This window comes from Bombina bombina, chromosome 2 (assembly GCF_027579735.1).
Source record: "Bombina bombina isolate aBomBom1 chromosome 2, aBomBom1.pri, whole genome shotgun sequence".
NCBI classification, from domain to species: domain Eukaryota; kingdom Metazoa; phylum Chordata; class Amphibia; order Anura; family Bombinatoridae; genus Bombina; species Bombina bombina.
In genome coordinates, this window is record NC_069500.1 from 581,717,150 (window position 1) to 581,736,101 (window position 18,952).

General features: G+C 38.6%; 1 protein-coding gene across 1 annotated transcript in view; it reads right to left on the reverse strand.

Annotated features, from left to right (window-relative positions):
• Positions 1-7,619, reverse strand: part of CEP78 (centrosomal protein 78) — a 168,490-nt gene extending 160,871 nt beyond the window's left edge. Inside the window, exons 1-4 of the mRNA XM_053702476.1 lie at positions 7,545-7,619; positions 4,222-4,505; positions 3,288-3,466; positions 1,776-1,848 (exon numbers count right to left, since the gene is read on the reverse strand). Of these exons, the coding sequence (XP_053558451.1) occupies positions 1,776-1,848; positions 3,288-3,466; positions 4,222-4,474 (505 nt within the window). The 5' untranslated portion in view covers positions 4,475-4,505; positions 7,545-7,619. The remainder of the gene's footprint in view (positions 1-1,775; positions 1,849-3,287; positions 3,467-4,221; positions 4,506-7,544) is intronic.
• Between the last annotated feature and the right edge of the window lie 11,333 nt (positions 7,620-18,952).

Below are 18,952 nucleotides of genomic sequence, written 5' to 3' on the forward strand. Positions count from 1 at the left end.
ACAAACCAGTCTTTATCCTGCCAAGCAAATCCACCTCAGCAGTATACAGTAAAATATATTCAGTGCAACACTCTTAATTATTATTTTTTTCCTCAGATTAGTCACCTAGTGATATTTTTTCAACCTTTGCTTATAATGTTAAAAAATACTGATAGTAACTAATATTTTAAGAATTTTTGTATGGATTTACCTCAAATATGTATAATAATAAATTGCTAATTCTAGCTTTATTGGTTACTGCAGACCAGAGCGCTAGACTTTTGAAACCTCTGGTGGAATTCCAAAGCTCCACATAAATTTTACGATTTGCAAACAAAATTAAACAGCTCATAACACACCGTTAGTAGTCAACAACTATGGCAGACGGGATTATAGAATTCACAACAATATTAAAGAACACTTATTTTACAGCTAATGGATGAAGCTTACAAAACGGTTTATTCTAAGTGTCTTGTATTCAGAAATACATTTTATTTTTCCAAAATATATTCCCTGTTTTGTGTTTTCCTTATAAATAAGATGAAACTTATTGCCCAATGTGAAAGTAGCAAGGGATATAATGCGGCCAAATGAGTCACTGTATGGATCACAAGCTTATTTTAGCACATAAAAGGAAACAGCATGTTGCAAATGGGAGAACAAGACAAGGCAATATTGTGTTTTAATTTATTCATGTCAAACTACAGTTAGCAAACTGCCACAGCCTCCAAAATGTCGGCATAAATATACACACAACCGGCTTTTTGAACATTTTAAAGTATTGTGTGTTTTCATCATATGTTTAGTATTTCATTACAATCAAACCACTCCTCAACAGACGGCAGGATCTCTCCTTTAGCCCAAGTGAGATAAAGTAATTCAGATTACCTTAAATGCCCTCTTGCAGATATTATTGCACTATGGCTTGAACGTAACCGTGTTAAACCCCTGTATGGGAGTTAACCCTTTTGCTACTAAGCCTTTTTCACACCTTAGTGCTAAGCCGGTTTTGAGCTTTTTTTTGCATCTTGAAAGGAAATAAAACAGGTTGAGATGTGTGCATATTCTAAAAGGGCTAATTAATTAAAAATTGTTTGCATAAAAAACTGTTTAAAAATTGCTGGCAAGTATTTTAAAATAATTTTCAAAAATACGCAAAATTAATTACATTGCCAAGATGCCTGGAGCAGCCAACTCCACCCCCCAGCTTCTAGGCATGCTCCAGCAGATAATCCCTATGCATTTTTGTACTCTACCAAAGCAACAATAGATATAGATGATACAGCCATAGAAGGAAATGTGTGGGGGGGAGTTAGAGCTGTATAATTCAGAAACTAAAAAGAAAGGGTTAATGGCGAGGCACTGCAGTATAAATTTGCAGGTAAAGTAATTAAAGTACATATTATTATATTTTAAATTTAAAGACTATTGTAAGACATGTTTTAGTATGTAAGACATGTTTTAGTAAGTGACCCACACAAATTATATAATCTTTTTGTTGCAGGCTCAGCAGATTTAGAATATATAATTATTATATTTAATTCTATGTGAGAAGGCTGCAACAAAAATGTAAAAAAAAAAAAAGTAAATTTTTGTTAAGATTTTAGTAAGTAATGTTACAAATAGCCAAATAACCACTGTTGCCTCTGTGATCACCTTACTAAATTGTTATCAATGTTATCTACATTTAAAAGAAGGGTTTATACAGGCTTTTCTGGAATGCAATAAAAACTAGAGGTCACCCCAGTGATCACCTAGCTATTCAGACATGTTTTTAAATGCGAGTAAAAGCTTACTTTCTAAACCTTCATCTCCACAGGAAGAATAGGCTAAAGACAAGACTTCCAAAGACGAAGAGGCAGACAATCCCTACAAAAAGAAAGACAGGACATAAAAAGTTAAACAAATTGTTATTCAAAAACATCTTATCCACAGCACAATGACCGCCACAGAATAACTGTTTTATTAAAATGCCAATTATTTGGAATATGTAAGATTTTTAGTTTATTTTCTCCATTCAGATATGCCAACTCATCACACTTATTTAAATGACTTCTTCTTCCTCATGTTCCTACCATAAGAGCTGACCTTCTTATTTTACACAAAAAAAATCTGGCACGGCCATTATAAAAAGAAAACCAATTATTTGAGCCATATACATAAGCTGACAAAACTCAGGCTCAGCAGCTGCTGATTGGTTGCTACACATAGATGCCTTGTGTGATTGGCTCACCATGTGCATTGCTATTTCTTCAACAAAGGATATCTAAAGTATGAAGCAAATTAGATAATAGAATTAAATTGGAATGTTGTTTAAAATTGTATTCTCTACTTGAATCACAAAATTTATTTTTTTTGGTTTAGTGTCCCTTTAAAGCACCACAGTAAGTTGACATTGTGCATAAATACTAACTAGGGGAAAAAAAAAATAATCTGCAACCTAGGTTTTCAAAATGCTACAAATTGCCAAGACCAGGTATTTGATTTGTTTTTGTTCAGGTGTTCAATTTCATTTTAAAGTTAGCTGAGCAGTATATACTCATTTATTTACTAATATAAATATAATACATAAAGGTGTATTAATACAATCCAAAACCATCTGGTAATGTTATTCTGTACTATAACAATTAGTTCAATAGTCTGACATGCTTCTGGAAGCTGCACTGATTTTCAATGAAAGTAACTTTCTGATTGAAGAGTAACTCTAAAGAGCTATGTCCAACTGCCAAACCGTTAGCTGTTCACAATAATATGGCATCAGATCTGCTAGAAATATAATAAAACTTGCTAAATTACAATTATATAAGGAATCAAAGCCCAGTATTAAAAGTACTTTTAAAAACAGGGGCACAATGGGCCGGCATTCATTAAACTTTACAATCACGTTTTTTTTAAAAAAAAATAAAAAAATACTTACCTTTTTGTTACGGTAAACAGAACGCTGATCCACCGCCCGCTTCTCCTTCTGTATTTTGCATATCGATGACCAATCCGGCTTCCTCCAATCGTTGTGTGCCCCACAAGCTGGACGCCAAAGGGGGAAACACAACGATTGGAGGAAGCCGGATTAGTCATCGATCTGCAAAATACTAAAGGAGAAGCTGGCGGAGGATCGGCGGAGGACCGTAACAAAAAGGTAATTCTTTTTTTTTTTTTTAAAAACGTATTTGTAAAGTTTAATAAATTAAAGTGCACCTGTTTTTAAGAATATTTTTTAATACTGGGTTTTAATTCCTTATACTTAACATTCACTTTAAACAAAATGAAAGCAATACTGTTAGACTACTAAGGTGGTTTTGGAAAACTACCTTTGCCAAAGTCGCCAGATCTCTTTCCCGTAAAGGAAGACCATGCAGGTCTAACTCCTTTAAAGCACTGGAAACACGTAAACAGTCTGCAACTGCTCTGCATAACTGATAAGTCAGGTCTTTTGATCGAATGGGTGGTATACGTCTTCTGAAATGGATTCCATATTTTTCAGCCCCTGCTACATAAAGAAAGCATCATGAAAAGCTTTAGAAAATTGAAGCGTTATAAAATACAGTAACAGGATTTAGAATCTGCTAATGAGATATGATAACTTATAAACAGCCTTTTTTTCATGACTTTAAGACTATATAAAAAAAACTATTTATGAAGTGTTTCACCTATCTTGGTTTATGGGAAATGTCCTACAAATGGAACCATGGTACAATCTTATGGTATTTTAGCACCAATAATTAAGCAGCTGATGATAATCATTTCGGTAGGTGTGAAGTGTTAAACAGATTGATAAAATCTAGAAACAGGTATATTATAGAAGATATGGCCGAGTATATATTTATTGCATTTGAGCAAACGTAAAGGGACACTGAACCCAATTTTTTTATTTTGTGATTCAGATAGAGCATGCAATTTTAAGCAACTTTCTATTTTACTCCTATTATCAATTTTCTTCATTCTCTTGCTATCTTTATTTGAAAAAGAAGGCATCTAAGCTTTTTTTTTTGGCTCAGAACTCTGGACAGCAGTTTTTTATTGGTGGATCAATTTATCCATCAATCAGCAAGAACAACCCAGGTTGTTCACCAAAAATGGGCCGGCATCTAAACTTACATTGTTGCATTTCAAATAAAGATACCAAGAGAATGAAGAAAATTTGATAATAGGAGTAAATTAGAAAGTTGCTTAAAATTTGGGTTCAGTGTCCCTTTAATTTATTTATTTTTTCCCACCATTCACATTTGCGGTTTTGACACACACCTGATTCGCCAAGTCCTGGTTGATGACAGCTTTTTATTGACACACTTGTCAAACTCTTATTAATTTTCAGAGTATTAATAATAGGTGGCCAGTCAGAGAGTTTAATCCGATCTGCATTAAAACTGAGGATGCCTTGACGGACGCTGGCCTTTACTGCAGCTAGGGGGACAGAATCTTGAAGGACACACAAGTACTCATAGTGTGAGCGAAAGTCCATAGCTCCCTGGCGACGTAGTCTGACTGAGTCAATCATTTTTTTTTAAAAAAGGTTAAGTTGCTTTTTCCTGTTCAAAAAAGGGATGAAAAGTTGAAAACATATATTTACTATAAAATATTTATAACTGGCTTCTAACTTCTCAAGCACAAGGCACTTATCTTGCTTATTATCATGTAAGTTAAAGGGACACTGAACCCAATTTTTTTATTTTGTGATTCAGATAGAGCAGGCAATTTTAAGCAACTTTCTAATTTACTCCTATTATCAATTTTTCTTCGTTCTCTTGCTATCTTTATTTGAAAAAGAAGGCATCTAAGCTTTTTTTATCTTCAGGACTCTGGACAGCACTTTTTTATTGGTGGATGCAATTTATCCCCCAATCAGCAAGGACAACCCAGGTTGTTCACCAAAAATGGGCCGGCATCTAAACTTAAATTTTTGCATTTCAAATAAAGATACCAAGAGAATGACGAAAATGTTGTAATAGGAGTAAATTAGAAAGTTGCTTAAAATTTCATGCTCTATGTGAATCACAAAAGAAAAAAATTGTGTTCAGTGTCCCTTTAACATTGAAAACACTTTCCTAGATAGGCCAAAATGCAAATTCTGTACTTTAAATGTTTAAAGTGCTGAAAATTGCCTAAACGTGCAAGAGTTTGCGTTTTTGGTTTCTCTAGGGAATGTGGGGTAAGTAAAATAAATTACACAGAAGCAATAGAATATGAGGTGCAAGGACATATTTAATTCTCAATTAGACAGTAAAAAAAAAAATAATGAAGACCCTTATGGACAAGTGAGGTTAACCTCACAGCACAGCCTTATCGCGTCCTCAGTGTGACCAAATAGATAACTGGATGACATATAAAAGCATATCAATTGTTTAACAATCCTGGATTAGAAACTCACATTTACTATGAATGTTTTAAAGAAGGGCCTGCGATACTTGACTGTTGCCAAGGTTTTTTCAGTTCATGCTTGTATTTGGCATGACTTCATGTTATTCACAAAGACTGCTATAGCTTTTATGGAAGAGTACCCTTTATGGAGAAGACTAATGAGAACAGTGACATAGCAAAGATGGATCAGAGACATCAGAATAAGTAATATGATTTATGGATTTCAAAACAAAAACTATATTACATAAATGATGAATGCTCTGTATCCATTAGTCTCAGATAATTCCTGCACTGCTATTGGAAACTGTTGTAGTATATTTATTAAAAATGTATATTTTATAAAATAAATATGTACATATTTATAAATATGTTAAAAAGGGCATTTGTGTATGGGTGTGTATGTGCGCTATCACAGGGCTTGAAATTTGACCTTAGCACTGTCCAAGTGAGGTGCAAACTAAAAACCGTGCTTCTTTGTTTCTTGCTGCATGCATTACAGGATGGTTTAGACCAGGGGTGCCCAATAGGTAGATTGCGATGGCACTGCTGGTAGATCGTGGCCGATGTGATCAAAATGATGTGGTCAAGTTACGCATACTCAACACTGGGGTCTGTGTGTGAGTAGAGTATGGATGCTATGGATACCGCTTTATCTACCACAGTGTGTGAAGGAGCGGGTCATTAAACAGTCTGATGGTCGGACACAAAAAGTGTTACAGGATTGGATCTTGAGGGACATCGATTTCAACCAATCAATGTAGATGATTTTTAAATGACAATACCATTGGCCTATCAAAAGCATGGTTGAGTGAGTACTCAATTTTATAAAGCAATATTAAAGGTTGCTCTCTATTGTATACTTTTCAAAAAATAAGCGACTTTGTAAACTATAATGAATTAAAGTGCCCCTGCCTTTGAGATTATTTTTTGATACTGGGCTTTAATTCGTTAAATTTAACAATCACTTTAAGGAATAACAGAAGAAGAAAAAAAAAAAAAAACCCAGAAAGGAAAAATATATTGATTTTATTGATACTTTTTTGAAAGCAAAAAGCATTTTGACTACTATTAAGATAAATATTGCATTGCATAATTTTAAATATATATTCTTCACTATTACTTTTAACTTTTATGATTCAAATAGTTCACGTAACGTTCCAATTCACTTCTATTATCAAATTGACTTTGTTCTTGTATCCTTGTTGAAAAGCATACCTTGGTATGCTAAGGAGCAGCAATGTACTTCTGGGAGATAGCTGGTAATTGGTTGTTGCACACATATGCCTCTTGTCATTGGCTCAACTAGTAGTGAATTGCTGCTCTGGAGATTACTTTAAAAATGTGTTTAACCCCTTTGCAGAGGTTAAGTACATAGTCATGTGCAAAAAACAGTGCAATAATAACATACTCTAATACATTTAAAGGGACAGTCTAGTCAAAATTAAATTTTCATGATTGAGAGAGGGAATGCAATTTTCCAATTTACTTTTATCATCAAAATTTGCTTTGTTCTCTTGGTATTCTTTGTGGAAAGCTAAACATAGGTAGGAACATATGCTAATTTCTTATCTGTGAAACTGCCTCTTATCTCAGTGCATGTTAACAGTTAGACACTGCTAGTTCATGTGTGTCACATAGATAACAGTGTGCTTACTCCTGTGGAGTTAAGTATCAGCACCAATTGGATGAAATGAAAGTCTGTCAAAAGAACTGAGATAAGGGGCAGAGGCTTAGAAACCATGTACTCACAGATGTAAACAGTGTATTAATATACAGTTTATGCAAAACTGGGGAATGGGTAATAAAGGGATTCTGATGTAGACTGTCCCTTTAAGCATTTTTCTTTTGTAATTATATGTCTCTTTAACATATGAAATTTTAGGTAGTAAGGAAATTGCACTATTCTCACAAACACTGACAAAGTTTCTGAATTTAGGGGGGGGGGGAGTTTGGACTGTGGAATTGTTAGATTCTTACTAAATGAATAACAAAAACAATAATAGTAGTAATAGTAGTTCAGCATTATAAATTATTATCTCTGCCATAAACTATTATTGTATTGCAAAACATCATTTAAAACAGTAAACTAATAACAATCATCAAATTACAAACACAACCAGTGAATATACACACAAGTCTTTTCAGAAATGATAAAAACAATACTATTCTGCAGAACTGCATATCAACCACAAAATCAATGCAAACCTTACATTTATATTACTTGGCAGACTATCACTTCAGATAATAAGCATCAGCAATACATGAACTGCCAGGACACAATACACACACGATTCATCCTCAGAAGTGTCACCTACCTGCACAAGAGAAATGTGTGTAAAACTAAAAGTACCGCTGACCTATTATCAAGCAGCTATATGATTTATACACAAGAGATCATCTCGCACAGGCATCACTGTAACAGCAAACAGAAGTAATTATATCACAGTATTCTAACCTCCCAGTCCCAGGGAGAGTACACTCAGCAAGCACAGGCAGAAGCTGCAAACAATAAACAAACCGGATTGCAATAACAGACCTGCGGTATAAACCTATGTTCTGCCATATTACTCACCTTCCTGCTTCCTAAGCGTTGCTCTGTTTCCTTGGTTCCCCAACTGCCTGGAACAGCCCCGCCCTAAACCCCTCCTGTTCCTGTTCTCTACCTCCTGACATCTTTTGTTGTTGTCCCTCCCTTCCTTTCTTGAGGCTATTCTTTCTGAAGCAACCAATGGTGTGTTGTAATCTTGGTATTTGGAATAACCATATCTTCATTTTCTTTTCTTTCTCCCCTTTTTCGCTATACAATTGCACTTTTGGGTTTGTGGCACCACATAATACATCTATAGTGCTCCTTGCTTTCATATACTTTCTCTCCTATTCGTTTCTTTAAAATACATTACATTGGACTGATCCCATGTCACACGATTATATTCTGCGAGTGACCCGTTGTTTTGTAGCAAATTTATCTGACCATGACTTAAAAATAAATATGTTTTTAAACAACTTGTAAACTGGCATCAAATATAGCAAATGCCTTAAATAATTGTTGAACTGCAAAGGGATTAAACACATAGTTAAAATTAGCTCCATAGCAGAAATGCACTTCTGGGACATAGCGAGCCAATAACAAGAGACATGCAGCCACAAGTTTGCTCTCAGTAGTGTGTTGCTTAGCCTACCTAAGTATGCTTTTCAACACAGGAGTAAGGATACAGAAGTAAACTGAAAGTCTCTTAAAGGAACATGAAACCCACCTTTTTTCTCTCACAATTCAGATACAGCATACCATTTTAAACAGCTTTCAATTTGTTTTTTATTTATTTATGACTTTTTAAAAATATACATCAAAACTAAGCATGAAAGAGTTTTTTTTCCAAATAGATATTCACAAAAATACATAATACAGTAAAATCATCTGGGTTTTCCCCCCCCATTGGTTATTTAAAGAGTTAACTAATACATATATAAAGAAAATAGATTTTCTCTCACTTTTCCTTCTTTTGCTCCTCCTGTTGACCATTTTTATTAACCAACAAAATTAACAACTTTCCAATTTACTTTATCAAATTTGCTTCATTGTCTTGGTATCGTTTGTTGAAGGAGCAGGGGTGTATTATAAAGAGCTAGCTGAACACATCGGATGAGCCAATGACAAGAGGCAAATATGTGCATCACCAATCAGCAGCTAACTCCCAGTAGTGCTTTGCTGCTCCTGAGCCTACCTATGTATGCTTTTCAACAAATTATACCAAGACAATGAAGCAAATTAGATAACAGAAAATAAATTAGAATGTTGTTTAAAATTCCACGCTGTATCAGAATCATGATAGTTTAATTCTGACTTTACTGTCTCTTGAATCCAGCATCTATTGTTTACTGGCATTAGTTGTAGTTGACTCTAACATTGGTCTTCACAATAGTAAGAAAATGTTCATGATAATCTGCTTGCTAAGATTTCATTCATGGTGACATAATTTAATTGCCGATTCTGCAAATGCACTGATCTTAAAAGTTGTAAGTGCTTCTCCACTAAATAACCGGGGATTCCTTAGGAGGGCCTCCTCCATACATTGATTCCTATTCCAGATGACTGACATAATCTGTGACAAAACAAAGTTGCAGATGTTCCTGCAGTGAAAACAATATTCATATTTATTCTAGAATATTTCATTGCCAAGCAATAGAGCTGTGAGAGTTTCCCTTTACCGCCAGTGAGCAATGTATCTCTAGGGATTAACAGTGTACACTTATGAACTTTTAGAATTAAAAGCTTTTCTGCATATATATACTGTACTGTGCAAAAGTTTTAGGCAGGTGCGTTAAAAAAAATGCTTTAAAAAAATAAAAGTTAATAGTTTATTTTTATCAATGAACAAAATTTAAAGTGAGTGAACAAAATAAATATCTTAATCAAATCAATACTTGGTGTGACCACCTGCGCCTTCAAAACAGCATTGATTCAGGTATTTTGTAGGTATATAGTCAGACGCATGCTTAAATAATTTTACCAAACAGGTGCTAATTATCACCAATTTATGTAGGTTGAAACACAATCAAAACAGAAACAGTTGTGCAGGAGGAATAAAACTACGGTTTGCTACTTTGGCCATGTTTTCATGGACACTTATGAGTTACACATGCTACAGGGTGTGTAGAGGCAAACATGAATTGCACTCCGGGACAGCACTCAAATAGTGATCCTGGACAACACTATTTGTGTTCCTCCCAGCATACGCTGTAGCATGTGTAACTCATAAGTGTCCAGGAAAACATGGCCGAGGTGGCAACCCTAAATAAAACTTGGTGAGGAACAACCAAACTCCTTGCAAGATAAGGTTGCTGAAGACAGTTTGATGTCCAAAGTCATACACCTTGTCACGACTGAGCACAGCAGCAAAACACAAGGTAATTATACTGCATTAGCAAGGTCTCTTCCAGGCAAAAATTTCAAGGCAGACATGGGTTTCCAGATGTGTTGTCCAAGCTCTTCTGAAGAAGCAGAAAGAAACGTTCAACAGATGAAAGACTTACTTGCTTACTTCCTTTCACAATCGGAAGATGTTCGGCAGCGTAACCACCTTATAATTGGTAGAAACCAGTGGGGCCCTGGTACACCCATCTACTGTGCGGAGAAGTCTGGTTAGAAGTGGTCTTCATGGAAAATTTGCATCCAAAAAGTCATACCTCTGATGTGGAAAAATGGCCAAGCAACTCAACTATGGACAAAAATGACAGCAGGTGCTCTGGACCAATAAGTCAAAATGTGAAATATTTAGCTGTAGCAGAAGGTAGCTTGTTTGCGGTAGGGCTGGAGAGTGGTACAAGAATGAGTGTCTGCAAGCAACATTGAAGCATGGCAGATGTTCCTTGAAAGTTTGGGGCTGCATTTCTGCAAATGGAGTTGGGGATTTAATCAGAATTAATGTTCTCCTCAATGCTGAGAAGTAAAGGTAGATACTTATCCATCATGTAATTCTATCAGGATGGCATCTGATTGGCACCACATTTAATCTGTAGCATGACAACAACCCCAAACATACAACCAAAGATCTTCAGCTTACAGAAGAAGAAAGAGTCCTGAAAGTGATGGTATGGCCCTCACAGAGCTCTGACCCCAACATCATTCAGTCTGTCTGGGATTACATGAAGAGACATAAGTAACTGAGGCTGCCTAAATCCACAGACAAATTGCGGTTAGTTCTCCAAGATGTTTGGAACAACCTATCTAATGGGTTCTTCAAAAAAAAAGCTGTGTGAGTTACTTAAAAAACTGCACAAGTGCACCTAGAATTGATGCTGTATTTGATGGTCACGCCAAATATTGATTTGATTTAGATTTTTCTTCTGTTCACTCACTTTGCATTTTGTTAATTGCTAAAAAAAATAAACTATTACAATTTCTATTTTTGAAAGCATTCTTACGTCACAGCATTTTTTCACACCCGTCTTAAACTTTTGCACAGTACTGCGTATAAATGCTGGGTGCTCTTACATTGTGTGTATATATCTTCCTTTTGTTCACAGGAACTCACAGGTCAATACAAATGTATTTTATTATTTTTCTGAACGAGTCATGAAAACTGTACCCACTTATATAACGTAAGTCAATGGGAAATCAAAGAGTTACATTTCAGTCCTCCCTCAAAATTGACATAAATAATGTATGTTATGAATGTAGAAACTAAATAATGTGATAAACTCTAAAACTATAAGATATATATCTATAAATTGCACACTGTAAATACAATTGAAATAAAAATAGTACTATGACAAAACACTATTAAGTGCTAACACAGCTCAAGTTAAATCAACAGCCCTCTTATTTTTGCACTCATATTACAAGTTAAAATTAAAACGTTGTTGCCTAAAGGGACAGTCTACTCAAGAATTTTTATATTTTAAAAAGATAGATAATCCCTTTATTACCCATTCCCCAGTTCTGCATAACCAACACGGTTATATTAAAATACTTTTTACCTCAGTGATTACCTTGTATCTCAGCCTCTGCAGATGGCCCCCTTATTTCAGCTCTTCTGATGGACTTATATTTAAGCCAATCAGTGCTGACTCCTAGGTAAGTCCACAGGAGTGAGCACAATTGTCAGGCTACCAGGAATCAGACTGAGACGTGAAGTGCAAAAATAATCACACCTTTATTAATAACAAAAAATAATAAAAAGTCCACAAGTCAAATGACAAGCCAGTAGTCAAAACCAGAGCTGGTAGTCAGACAAGCTGAGTCAGGAGCAAAAGCGAGTAGTCAAATGAGCCAGGATCAGGAACTAGGAAAACAGCAGAGTCAGGAACAAGCCAGGGATCAGGAACCAGAAGGGACGTCAGACAAGCCAGGTAATACACAGGAACTGGAACACAGGAACTAACAAACAAGTCTGAGGCAACTCAAGGGCAAAAGCATACTGAACAGAGGCCCTTTAAAGTGTGACATCATAATCCTGGGACTACAACCTGTCTCACACTGATGATGTTCACCAGTTTTGCCATAAGAGGGCACCCAGATGAGTGATCAGCGTTACACACTCTGCATCACATTCAGTGAGATAAGTAAAATGGCAGCCAACAGCAAATAGCAAACAAAGCAGGGTGAAACCCTGACAGTACCCTCCACTCAACGACCCCTCCCCCATGGGAGGACAAAAGGCTTATTGGGGAAATATGCATGGAAGGCACAGATGAGGGCGGGAGCATAACCATCAGAGGAGGGAACCCATGAACGCTCCTCCGGACTGTAACCCCTCCAGTGAACCAAATACTGTACACGACCCCTGGACATACGAGAGTCAATAATGCTGCTGACCTCATATTCTTCATGGTTGTCAACTGAGATAAGACGGGGACGAGGCAACACAGTGGTAAACCGATTACAAACCAATGGTTTCAAGAGGGAGACTTGAAAAACATTGGAGATGGGCATTGCAGGAGGAAGGTTAAGAGTGTAGGCAACAGGATTGACCCGTCAGAATATTCGAAAAGGACCAACATAATGGGGAGCCAGTTAATTGGAAGGCACACAAAGGTTCAAGTTGCGGGAGGACAGCCAAACCCTCTCACCAACCTGGTAGGAAGGTGCGGGCAGACGCCTACGATCAGCCTGGAATTTTTGGCTCTGCATAGACAGATGAAGGCAAACCTGAATCTGCACCCACGTGGAACGGAGTTGGCGGAGATGCTCCTCCAAAGCCTGAAAACCCTGAGACATGAATGAATCAGGCAACAAGGATGGTTGAAACCCATAGTTCGCCATGAACGGGAATAACTGGGAGGAAGCATTAATAGCACTATTACGAGCGAACTCTGCCCAAGGTAACAGTTCAGACCAATTATTGTGGTGATCTGAGACATAGCAACGGAGGAACTGTTCCAGAGCTTGATTTGACCGTTCCGCAGCCCCATTGGATTGAGGGTGATATGCCAAAGAGAAGGAAAGCTGGATCCCCATTTGAGCACAATCTGGAGACAAACTGGTCCGAGACTATCTCCTTGGGTAACCCATGTAAACGGAAGACCTCCCAATGTGACATTTTAGAAAAACGGTCAACCACCATTAGGATAACAGTATTGCCATTGGAAACAGGGAGCTCGACAATAAAGTCCATGGAAAGATGTGTCCAAGGATGCTCACCATTAGCAATTGGTTGGAGAAGACTCACAGGAAGACATTGAGGAATCTTGTTCTGTGCACAGACTGAGCAGGAGGCAATATACGCAGCAAAATCAGAACAAGACCTGGCCACCAGAATTGTCGATTGACAGACCAAATCATTTGGTTCTTGCCCGGGTGACCTGCCGCTTTAGGATAGTGGTAAGTGAGCAATAGTTTAGTTTGAAGATTCTCAGGTACAAAGCACTTACCACTAGGTTTCTCAGGAGGTGCATTGGTTTGTGCAGCCAGGATCTCCTCCTCCAAGGGAGAAGTCAAATTAGTACGTATGGTGGCCAAAATATGGTTAGGAGGTATAACTGGAGTAAGTTCAGACTCCTCCTTGGACAGAGGTGAAAATTGTTGAGAGAGGGCATTAACCATAACATTCTTACTACCAGGCAGGTAGGAGACCACATAATTAAACCAAGACAAAAATAGTGCCCATCTGGCCTGTCGGGGCGACAAATGTTTTGCTTCAGATAGATACATTAAATTCTTGTGGTCAGTAAGAATGAGCACTAGTACCCTCGAGAAGATTACTCCATTCATTGAGTACCAAAATTTTGGCCAGTAATTCCCTGTCCCCAATTTCATAATTGCACTCCGCTGGAGACAATTTATTAGAGAAGAAACCGCATGGATGCAAGGAACCGTCCGGCGTAGGACGTTGAGACAAGAGGGCACCTACTCTAGTCTCAGACGCATCAACCTCAAGAATGAAAGGCAAGACAGGGTTAGGATGAGCCAGAACTGGAGCCGCAGCAAACGCAGTCTTAAGACTCTCAAGGGCCTTAATGGCAGTAGATGACCAATGGAGTGGATCATTCTCTTTACGGGTCACGTCTGTGATAGGTTTGACCAAGGAAGAAGTTTAATAAACTTTCTATAGATTACATGTAACATATGCCTGTCTGATATCACTGTCCATTTAAGACTGCCTTCCCTGCTACTGAAAATCATACTGTTTGGGGAGTATCTGCATTCAACTTACCTGCCTAATTAATTAATCATTCATGCACCTGATTCCCTCAGCCTCTTTTTAAACCACCTCAAGCCTAATGTGCATGGCTTTAGCTTTAAAGTTTTGTTCCAGAACAACATAGGTCTGTGACTGTTTCTGGTTCCTGGCTCTAAAGTGGGCACTTTTTCTTTTTCTATAGTTGAACCTGATCCCAGTACAAGTATTTCAGCAACTGTCCCAAATTTGGACACTTATGTTTCTAACCCTAATGAGGGCATTCCAGTTTTCAAGCCTCTTGTCCATAAACAAAGCCTTGATGTTGGCACACCTGTCCTCAGTTCTTCTGTCCTCGAACCTTGCCCTAGAGGTGGCATTCCTGTACCTGATCCTACTGAGGATATTCCTGAACCTTGCCTTGATGTGGGTATTCCTGAACCTTGCCCTGGTGTGGGCATTCCTTTACCTGATCTTAGTGAGGACATTCCTGAACCTCGCCCCATAATAGGTATTCATATACTTGATAGTAGTGAGGACACTCTTGATTCTGAATCCAGTAAGGACACATTTGATATTGAACCAGCAGATGGCAAGAACTGTTCAAATCTTGCACTCTACACTCCTATCTCCAACTTTGCCCTGCTATTGGGTTAGAAGTGGCTATAGCTTTTTCTTTTGGAGTATATCTAATCCTCAGCCAAGAGGTTAATTCTGAGGGTACTCAAATCTCTGATCCAAAAGTGGATAATCTTGTTTACAATCCAGCATGCTGCATCTCTATTTCTGAAGTTAAGAAAAGCCTATTCATATGTCTAGGACTGGGTGCCTTTCCATTGGCTGTGTACATGGTCATCTGTCATGAAGTACATTCACCTATTAACCCTCAGGATGATTCTGTGGTTGGAAGCTCGTTGTATGTTACGTTCAAGCATTCTCATGATGACTACAAGAAAGATAACTTCATGTTTTACTCTCATCATTTTCAAGATCTTTTGATACCTGAAATCCATTGCCTTCACATTGTCATTTTGCTTTTTCAAGAGAACTCCAACCCTCCTTTCTTGATTTCGGATTGGACTCACTACCTCCATGCAGCTACTACCGGCTCTCCATGTCATTGTTGTTCTCTCTCTATTTGGATTGCGTTTGGCGCTCCAGGGGTCACCTTTAAGAAAGGAGGTTCTGTAACATATGCCTGCCTGATATCACTGTCCCTTTAAGACTGCCTTCCCTGCTACTGACAATCATACTTTTTGGGGAGTATCTGCATTCAACTTACCTGCCTAATTAATTAATCATTCATGCACCTGATTCCCTCAGCCTCTTTTTAAACCATCTCAGGCCTAATGTGCATTGCATTAGCTTTAAAGTTTTGTTCCAGAACAACAGAGGTCTGTGACTGTTCCTGCATGGATTGTACCAGCATATTCAAACTACAGCCTTTCCTTTTAGCTATGCTTAAAATCATCTAATCGCAAGTATCCATATAAATCCATTTTGTTTCCTGGACACTGCTACTTAACAAACTGAATTTTATTCAAAACTACAAGTATGCATTTGGTTATAATCACTCTCTAATTACTACAACAGCATCTTACTCAGAACTTTACAACTATTCTCTGCTACAAGTTGTCATAGCTGAAATATCCTCCCCCAAATATGTTAATATATTCATAACTCTGCATCTATGTGTTCAGTTAAACAGCTTTCCTGTGATTCTCCAATATATGCTCAAACAGTATTTAATGCTTTAAACTTGCAACTTGTCTATCACCTGTGCTGCTCTGCTTATTACTGACATACAGCTCTATATAATATTATGTACTGTGAACCTGCAACAAACCTTTGCATCTATGAGTCAATCTTCTACCAGTTTACTCTGAAGCCTGAACATCTTACATTGCTATATATATTGCTATATATAGCTACTCCTATTAACTATAAGTCACAGTATCAATTTATGTTTCCATTGAAGCCAGAATATATTGTATACATATGTTTCACTCTCCATGAACTCTACAATAACTTCTTGCAACTATGAATCACAGAATATCATCTATCCACGTCCAGGATACTCTTCCCCGAGTCAGGGGTCGGTGTCTCCAATTCCCTTCCACTGCCCTGAGGGTCTGTGTCCTGAGCGCATATACATCGGAACATGACATTACATAACCTAGGAAGGTTACTTGAGTCTGATGGAACTCACATTTCTCGAGCTTACAAAACAGGCCATTCTCACGTAGTCTCTGAAAAGGACCCGTGTGACAGCAGAACGATGAGCCTCAAGTGTGGGTGAGTGTATGAGGATGTTGTCTAAGTACACCACAACACACTGTTGCAACATATCTCGTAGGATATCATTAATAAATTCCTGAAAAACAGCAGGAGCATTACATAGGCCAAAGGGCATTACAAGATATTCATAATGCTGGCTCTTAATGTTAAATGCTTTTTTCCATTCATGGCCCTCCTTGATCCTAACGAGATTGTACGCTCCTCTCAAATCAAGTTTATAAAACACCGTAGCTCCTTTGAGGCGGTCAAAGAGTTCCGTAATGAGTGTAATAGGGTAAGCATTCTTAATGGTAAGACGATTCAGACCCCTATAATTGATGCATGGTCTTAACTCGCCACTCTTTTTCTTCACAATGAAGAAGCCAGCCCCTGCAGGAGAGCAGGATTTGCGGATCATCCCCGCGACAGCATCGGCAACATACTCCTCATAGTACAATTCTCTGCAACAGACAGAGGGTAAACCCGTCCCCAAGGAGGAATGGCTCTGGGTTGCAGGTCTATGGCACAATCGTAAGACCAGTGAGGAGGCAACGTACCGGCACACACCCTGTCAAAAATGTCTAGGAACTCTTGGTACTCCTTTGGCAATTGAGATACCGAAGAAGTGCACAGGATTTTGACTGGTTTCCGAAGACAAGTGGAAATACATTGCGGAGACCATGACAAAATTTTGGACCTGCGCCAGTTGAGACTGGGATTGTGCTTCTTCCCTGAACAACCGGAAAATGCAGAGAGTTTATCACCTGGAACTGGAGGGTTTCAAAATGGAGAGCCCCAACAGCCATGGATAACGGAGCGGTTTCGTGAGTAACGAGTGCGAGCTGAAGGGGCCTGCCATCAATGGCCTCAATAGCAAGCGGAACCAACTGAGGCAATACAGGAATGGAGTGCTGTGATACAAAAGCACTGTCAATGAAATAGCCCGCAGCACCAGAGTCAACAAGAGCCTGGGTGACTATAAAAGAGTCCACCCAGGAAAGGACAACCGTGACCAAAGGGTTCTCCTTTAGCGGTTTCAGGGATGAGGATAAATCACCCAAGGTATGCCCCTGACAGGACCTTAGGTGCGAGCATTTCCTGGCCATGTAGGACAAGACTTTAAAAGGTGGCCCTGTAACCCACAACAGAGGCAGAGCCCCTCCCTCCTCGTAAAGGCCTTCTCCGCCGCGGAGAGACGTGTGAATCCCAACTGCATCGGCTCTGCAGTACCTGGTAACTTGGGACCAGGAGGCATGGGAGGAGAGGGAGGCATGGGTGGGAACAAAAACATAGGAAACAACGGAACAGGAGGCGCAAGCGCTCCTTGAAAGAGAGCCTCTCTCTGAGTCTGATGTCAATTAGGATCAAAAAAGACACCAATGTCTCGAGATCCTCTGGTAAATCTCTGGCAGCAACTTCATCTTTAATTGCATCAGAGAGCCCATGAAAGAAGGCGGCAACAAGGGTTTCATTGTTCCAACCTACCTCTGCGGCAAGCGTACGGAACTCAATGGCATACTGAGCAACAGATCTTGTACCTTGCTGAATGAACATAAGTCGTTTGGCAGCAGAGGAGGAGTGAGCCAGAATATCAAATACCCTTCGAAAGGAGGCCACAAATTCAGGGTAATTAGAAATCACTGGTTTATTAGTCTCCCACAAGGGATTAGCCCAAGCAAGAGCCATGATGGAAAGTAAAGAGATGAGAAATCTGCACTGATTAGGATCTCCTCCATATCGCTGAGGTAGAGGTGCAGAACCGGACATGCTCCTGGTAGGACTGGGTGCAGCAGCGGAAACAGGAGCAACCATAACTTGTGGGAGACTCTGATCCAAATGTGCAGTGCGAGTCAGAAGAGTTTGCAGGGCTAGTGCAAATTGATCCAAGCGGTGATCCTGTTCATCCATCCTGGAAATGTTGGGTAAAGGTGGATTATTAGCACAGGTTTCATGGCCCTTGCGTAATGTCAGGGTACCAGGAATCAGGCTGATACTTGAAGTGCAAAAAATAATCACACCTTTATTAATAACAAAAAATAATAAAAAGTCCACAAGCCAAATGCCAGGAGTCAAATTCAGAGCTGGTAGACGAGCCGAGTCAGGAGCCAAATCGAGTAGTCAGACGAGCCGAGTCAGGAGCCAAAGCAAGTAATCAGACGAGCCAGGATCAGGAACTAGGAAAACAGCCAGGAACAAGCCAGGGATCAGGAACCAGAAGGGATGTC